The 7,374-nt window shown below is 54.0% G+C and overlaps 1 protein-coding gene across 2 annotated transcripts in view; it reads left to right on the top strand.

The window, feature by feature from the left end:
- Positions 1 to 4,549, top strand: part of CHST3 (carbohydrate sulfotransferase 3) — a 51,049-nt gene extending 46,500 nt beyond the window's left edge. Inside the window, exons 2-3 of one of the 2 annotated variants that reach the window (XM_023737706.1) lie at positions 423 to 665; positions 2,070 to 4,549. In XM_023737706.1, the coding sequence (XP_023593474.1) occupies positions 526 to 665; positions 2,070 to 3,348 (1,419 nt within the window). In that variant the 5' untranslated portion in view covers positions 423 to 525 and the 3' untranslated portion in view covers positions 3,349 to 4,549. Of the gene's footprint in view, positions 1 to 382; positions 666 to 2,069 lie in introns of those variants that run through there. The other variant, XM_004383254.2, reaches the window with a different exon arrangement.
- Positions 4,550 to 7,374: the final 2,825 nt, after the last annotated feature.

Here is a 7,374-nt window from a genome sequence, read left to right as displayed (position 1 = left end):
AGATGGATATCCAGTTTTGCCAGCACCATTTGTTAAAAAGACTGTCTTTTCCCCATTTGATGGACTTTGGGCCCTTGTCGAAGATCAGGTGACCATAGGTGGATGGATGTGCCATCATTTTTATTGAGGTATTTTCAGTCTTGGGCTATTGCAAACATGTGTGCTGCAAGGAACATTCTTTTCCATAAGTGCACCTTCGATCTGGGAACAAGTATGTCTACGGGATAAATTTCTGGAGGTGGAATGGATGAACCAAAGAGTCTACTAGTATTTTAGATGGTCTGATTCCAACTCTCTGGGGCATTGTGGGTGGTAAGAGTGGGTCCAGGGTTCTGGCTGCTAAGCTGGGCTGGATCTGGTGGAGAAGCATCCTCCTTGTTCCCCGTCTACAAAGGGTGTCCTGACTGCCCATCTCTCCACAGGACGAGGGTGTCCCCCACCTGAAGTCGATGAGCCACCTCCCAAGGGATGCCCCTGAGCTGAGTCCCACGACTGGCCTGAGGAGCCCAAGGCCGACCTCTCCCCATGGATAAAGGACTCACTTTGCCCCAGGACTGCTGGGATTTTCTGCACAGCCTGAGGATGAGGAGCAAATATGCCCTTTTCTTGGCCTTCGTGGTGGTAGTTTTTGTCTTCATTGAAAAGGAAAATAAAATCATATCAAGGTGAGAGATGCAAACATAAGTCTTCCTTCTCAAGGTGGGGTGAGGTAGTGGCAGAGAGCCAACTGTAGGGCTCCATGTGAACCTGCAAATTCATTCATTAGGCAAGTAATTATCCAGCACCTCCGGTGTCCCAGTCAGTGGGTCCTTAGGTGTTCTTATGAGGAGAGGGTGGCAGGGCTGCACAGTGGTAAGATCCTGGGCTCTGGACCCAGGCACTCTGGGTTGGAATGCCAACTCTGGCTCTTCCAGCCATGAGATTCAGGGCGAGTCACTTCACCTTTCTGAACCTGTAAAAGGTGTAAAAGATGACTAATGATGTAAAGATTAAATGAGAAAATGTAAAAACATTTAGCCTACTGCCTGGCATGGAGTTGGTATCCAGGACTTACTGACTATGATTATTATTATTAATTTACTGTTTTGGCCTAGAATAATGCCTCACATTAGCAGCACCCCTTTACCAGTCTCGATGTCATGGGTGAGGGTGAGCCCATGGAAAGGTAGGTCCTGGAATGGATACCGTGGTAGGCAGGGCTGCCATGTGCAGCTGCCCAGGATGTGAACTGCTGAACCCCAGGGAGTGTCACTCACATAGGCTACACTGGGAACGCTGCACCCTAGAGTTGGCAGTGTACCACTGTGGCCAGTGGTCCTGCTAGTGGGCTTGCTGGACACAGAGTTCTTCGACCTGCCCTCCTCCCAGGCACAAACCCTGCAAGGAGGCACCAGCCAAAATGGGTAGGCTAGGGATTGGGCTGTGTAGCAGACACTACCAGTGCCCCACCTGGGTCTCCTCAGCATGAACTTCCAGCTCACGCCTACAGGGTCCTACAGCAGGCTCCTGCAACTTCCCATCTGAAGGCTGTCTACGCGCGCACTGTCAACTATCAGTGCCGGGGAGTAAATGCCTGTGGGAGCAGCCTTCTGCAGGCCAGGTGGGGATATTCCACCCCTTGGGGAAGACAGTCCTGAGAGATGCTCAACACTGTCTCCCACAGTTCCCCGGCCTTGGTTGCCCAGAAGGGTAACCTGCTTCATAGCACCATACCCTTTACTGACTTCTTTTCCTTCCCTGCCTCTCATCCCTACTCCTCTATAAGCTCTTCCTGTGATTTTGTCCCAAATAGACTTCTTACTCTTGAATCCTTGCCTCCAAGGCTGCTTCTGGGGAAACCCAGTTAAGGCAGGCTTAGCGTGATCAGTCTGGGAAGCTGCTTAGAGGAGCAGCCTGTGCAGTCTATGTGAGTGGCACTCCCCTGGAGTTGAGCAGTATGCAACCTGGGCAGCTGCACATGGCAGCTCTGCCCCCTAGGGTATCTGTACCAGGACCTGCCTGTCCATGGGCTCACCCTCACCCATGACATCGAGATCCGATAAATCACTGACCCAACTCCCTCCTCACAGGGTGTCAGACAAGCTGAAGCAGATCCCCCAGGCTCTGGCGGATGCCAACAGCACCGACCCAGCCCTGGTCTTGGCTGAGAACGCATCCCTTTTGTCCCTGAGCGAGCTTGATCCTGCCTTCTCCCAGCTACAGAGTCGCCTGCGAAACTTCAGCCGGCAGCTGGACCTGGAGCCGGAAGCTGCGGCTGAAGGGGAGGAAGACGAGGAGCGACCCCAGCCCGCTGTGGCCACGCCCCGGCGCCACGTGCTGCTCATGGCCACCACACGCACTGGCTCCTCCTTCGTCGGCGAGTTCTTCAACCAGCAGGGCAACATCTTCTACCTCTTTGAGCCGCTGTGGCACGTGGAGCGCACGGTGTCCTTTGAGCCCGGAGGCGCCAACGCCGCCGGCTCGGCCCTGGTATACCGCGACGTGCTCAAGCAGCTCTTCCTGTGCGACCTGTACGTCCTGGAGCACTTCATCAACCCCCTGCCCGAGGACCACCTGACGCAGTTCATGTTCCGCCGGAGCTCCAGCCGCTCGCTCTGCGAGGACCCTGTGTGCACACCCTTGATCAAGAAGGTCTTCGAGAAGTACCACTGCAAGAATCGCCTCTGCGGCCCCCTCAACGTGACGCTGGCCGCCGAGGCCTGCCGCCGCAAGGAGCACATGGCCCTCAAGGCCGTCCGCATCCGGCAGTTGGAGTTTCTGCAGCCGCTGGCCGAGGACCCCCGGCTGGACCTGCGCGTCATCCAGCTGGTGCGAGACCCCCGAGCCGTGATGGCCTCCCGCATGGTGGCCTTTGCCGGCAAGTATGAGACCTGGAAGAAGTGGCTCGCCGAGGGCCAGGACCAGCTGAGACAGGAGGAGGTGCAGCGGCTCAGGGGTAACTGCGAGAGCATCCGCCTATCAGCGGAGCTGGGCCTGCGGCAGCCCGCCTGGCTACAGGGCCGCTACATGCTGGTGCGCTATGAGGACGTGGCGCGCTGGCCCCTGCAGAAGGCACGGGACATGTACCGCTTTGCAGGCATACCCCTGACCCCGCAGGTGGAGGACTGGATCCAGAAGAACACCCAGGCAGCCCAGGACAGCAATGGCATCTACTCCACCCAGAAGAACTCCTCGGAGCAGTTCGAGAAGTGGCGCTTCAGCATGCCCTTTAAGCTGGCCCAGGTGGTGCAGGCTGCCTGCGGCCCCGCCATGCGTCTCTTTGGCTACAAACTGGTGCAGGATGCCGCCTCCCTCACCAACCGCTCTGTTAGCCTGCTGGAGGAGCGTGGCCCCTTCTGGGTTACGTAGGGGGCCCCGGGGCCACTCATACCCCTCCTCATGGAAGTCTGCCTTGCCTTCCTCACTCCCAGGCCAGCCGTGAGACTGTGGCATGCAGAGGGCAGGCAGGAAGCATGCAGTGAGCAGGGCGAGCCCCTCTGCTGTAGAAGTAGGTCCCATGCCAGCTAGCTTTCCCACCGCAGCCGGGGGCCCTGGGGTTTCTCCTTGATAACAGGACAGTGCCCGCACCCGTGGGGGACCATCAAACCCAGACCTCTGGGGCCGCAGTCTCCAGAGCAGGCCTAGGCAGGCCTGGACCTATGACAAGCCTATCACACACACAAGCACACACGTACGCAGACAGAAACATATATTAAATACAAATAATGCCTGTATGCCTTGTGGGCAGGAGTACAAACACATAGCAGGTGGGCCCTGGCCAGGCACTGTTGGGCCTTCTGCAGTGCCCAGTGTTAACCATTTAGTTTCTGGATTGTGGAAGTCTGAAGTCTGGGTGGGTCTTTGGGGAGGAGCCAGCACAGCCCAGGGTGTCGAGGAAGAGGGAGCATTTGAGGATTATCAGGTGACAGTGGCTGTTTACCAACCAGTACAGAACAGATGTTGATATTTTAATAACTAGTGTAACTGTGCTGGAGTCCCTGGTGGTGCAAACAGTTAACAGCTCAGCTGCCAACCGAGAGGCTGAAGATTCGAGTCCACCCAGAGGTGCCTCGAAGAAAGTCCTGGTGATCTACTTCTGCAAATTCAGCCCTTCAAAACCCTATGGAGCACAGTTCTACTCTGTCACCCGTGGAGTTGCCATGAGTCAAAATTGACTCAGTGGCAACTGGTTTTTGTTTTATTTTTTATAGCTGTGCTGGTGTTCTGATGAATATCAGCCCTGTATAGAGCTAAAAACCCACACACATATTCATAGAAACAAATACATACACGCACACCCCACTCACAGACATGACAGCATCATGGAAACCCAAGTCCACACACACGTGGATATATAGGCAAGCTTCTCGTTGCTTTATGCCCACAGGATTTCTCTGTACCACACACCTAAAGAGGAGCCTTTAATTATGTTTTTAGAATTATTTGGAGGGGCAGAGGAAGCAGACATGGTCACATGCCAGACCCACTTCCACCCAGTTCCCTGACCAGTTTGGACTGAACGAATGGTTTAGAACTGCCAAGTCCACGGTCCCTGCCCAGTTTCGATTCCCCCGGCTACCTCCTCTGACCCATCCACGTCCTCACTGCTGGCAGACAGGATGTTTTGAAATAGCGTGGCCAGTCCTCACGTGACTGAGCCCAAAGGCCCTGTCCTAGCTTGGCCGGCTCCAGGAGCTTGTCTGCGTTTGAAGGCTGCCTTCCCTTCAGCCTGACCAGCTGAAGCAGCTGGGGTCCCTGGAGGTGAAAGGCAGCCCGAGGCCCTACCATTTCCAGCCAGGCCTCATCTGGGGTAGGGCCAGGAAGAAAGTACAGCGTGCTCTTTGGGGAGAAGTCACAACAGGATACCCCTTCCCCTGAGAAGCGAACCTGCTCCCCTGTGGACAGAGGTCAGCCAGCTGGTCGCCATGGTTACAGCCAGTGTCTGGAATTCTTCCTTTAGGGCTCTGGGAAGAGTATTACTCAGCTGAAGCTGGGCTGGGTGTTTTATTTGGGGTTTTGTAAAGCTATTTATGGTTTGGTGTCTTTCTTGTTTGGTGCCTGTGTTTTCGGTTTGGAGGCAGCCTGGGGCTGAGGGAGACTAGAGAACCAGCAGGGAGCACTTGGGAGAGGAGAGGAAGAGAGAGGAGAAGGGGCGGGGAGGCTTCCCCAGAAGGATCTAGCTGAGGGGCCACGTGGCAGCCCACTTTGCCCCAGGCCTTTCTGTTTGAACCCCATGTGGAACGAATCTCAGAAACCACCAATGTTCTTGGTGATTGCCCAGAAGCAGCATAAATGAGTAGTCCTCACCCCCTCCCTGAGAAAAGACCAGCCTTGAAAAGGCCTCGAAAATCCCTCCGAGAATCCAGCACATTTCCTTGGGGGCCAGAGGCCTTGTGGCCAAGCAGCGCATCTCCCCAAAGTGGACGTCCTTCCCCAGTTCCCATGCCCAAACCCAGAGCAAAACTCAGTACTTGGCCCAGAGCTTGCAGGGAACTATGGACAGGTTCAGCAAAGGCTGCTGGCTTAGGGAATCCATTCAAATACTCTGTTTCTGATTTCCTGGACAACTTCTACATCAGATATGAACCGTTGTCAAACCGAGAGGGCTGAGTTTTGGTTTGAGTAATACGGACATCAGGGAAGTACAGGATCCAGCTGCTGTTGCTACAGGGAAGAGCAAGTGGAGTCCTGGCAGGAAGTTGCTGTTTGAAAAGGTGAGGACGGCAGCCATCTTGTGGGATTTGTCGTAATCAGCATGTTTGAGCTGCTGCTGGGTCTCCATCACCATGGACTTCAGCCATTCAAGGATGTCTCTGTTCTGGGTTTTACAGTCCCAGGAGAGGCTGTGCAGGGAGCTGGCTTTAATGTCAAAAAGACTCCAACTGTGAAAACTTGACCCTGTGCATAGTGGGGCCTGACGTTTCTGGCAGGCCCAGAAGTGCTGGCTTTTCTTCCCCAGCCCCCACACTGCCCTCTCCTCTGTTCCCTAAGTGGGGTGGGAGTGGGGGGCAGCCACCTCTATATTGGCTCTTCCTAGGGGACCTCTGAGTTCGGACAGCAGGCTTGTTCTTCCTTCCTGCATCTCTGGGGCCACAGCCACCGTCCCTCAGCTCTCTAAGGACGAGACCAAGAATGAACCTTTGAAACGTCTCAGGACTTTGACATTTTGTACACTGCAAGTTGACTTAATTTATTTATTTTGTGAAAAAGAAGAAACAGAAAATATACCTTATTATTTGCAGGGACTCAAAGCTGTACCAAAATAAAGACAAAATAATAATAATAGAACCCATTCACACACTCCCTACCCACAAGGACATCTGAAGACAATTCAGAATACAGGCAGGACGGTGAGAGAGAAACCAAGAGCCCCTGGTCTCAGTGGCCCCAAGGTATTGTGCAAGGGTTTTTGTTTTGTTTGTTTCTCTCTTGTAAGTTTGAAGATGCAGCATTGGGGCCCTTTGCCCAGGTGTTTGAGACAGGACACAACCCAAGTGTGTGTTGCCTTAAAATGTATCCCTCTGGGGCTCAACCGTGCTCTGGGAACCCTCAGGGTTTGGGGAAGGACAGTAGAGGGTAACTACTGACTTTACACACCATAGGACATGGTGGGTCATGCATTTGGGGTTTTCAACGGGGAGCTGGGATGGGGAAGGTGGTAAAGCTGGGGGTTGTGCCTCCTTTTCCAGCGAGACCAGCTCTGGTTTCTCTTCTGCTCTTGCTCGTCTGCCAGGAGCCTTCCCCTCCATAGCACCCACCACCTGGAGTCAGGGAGCAGCTGAGGCCTCACCACCACAGGCCGCCAGCCTCCTCAGCACAAGAGGCTCATTCAGCAAAGAGTGTTCATTCGTTTTACCTCAAGTTGGTGAAGACCTGTTTAGCTCAGCCTCTGTAAATAGTGCAGAGCATTCCAGGCCTGGGTGAGGCAGGGCAGGGTCCACCGCTTGCAGGCCCTTGCCACCACTGTCTATTCCTGGTGTCACCTCTGTGCCTTGTTTATAAACCTTGGAGTGGACAAGAGGCACTGGGAAGTCCTTGGGGACAGGATTCCGAGTCCTCAAAGGGAGGGAAAGAAGCAGTAGACACACAGCTCTGTGTAGCACATGCTGGAGGTTACCACCAGTTATCACTAAGGCTGAAAGCCAGCAAATTCTAGCCATTTGTCCCTTTATGTGATACACACTTGAAAATCATGAAATGAACAGGAAAAAAAAATTTTTTAATGTATTTATTCACTGTCTGCCAGGGCTCTCAGCCTGGGACCTACTGCCAGAGGCTAGTGTAATCGGGCAGCTGCTGACTAAACCCCAAAGCAGAACAAGGCACCCACCCAGCCCATCACAAGTGCATCTTCCCCTACCGTCCCTGCCATATGTCCCGTGACAGCAAGAGGTC

The sequence above is a fragment of the Trichechus manatus genome, unplaced genomic scaffold, assembly GCF_000243295.1.
Source record: "Trichechus manatus latirostris isolate Lorelei unplaced genomic scaffold, TriManLat1.0 scaffold00106, whole genome shotgun sequence".
Classification (NCBI taxonomy): Eukaryota; Metazoa; Chordata; class Mammalia; order Sirenia; family Trichechidae; genus Trichechus; species Trichechus manatus.
The sequence above is the reverse complement of the archived record's forward strand: the minus strand, read 5'-3'. Positions and strand labels throughout refer to the sequence as shown.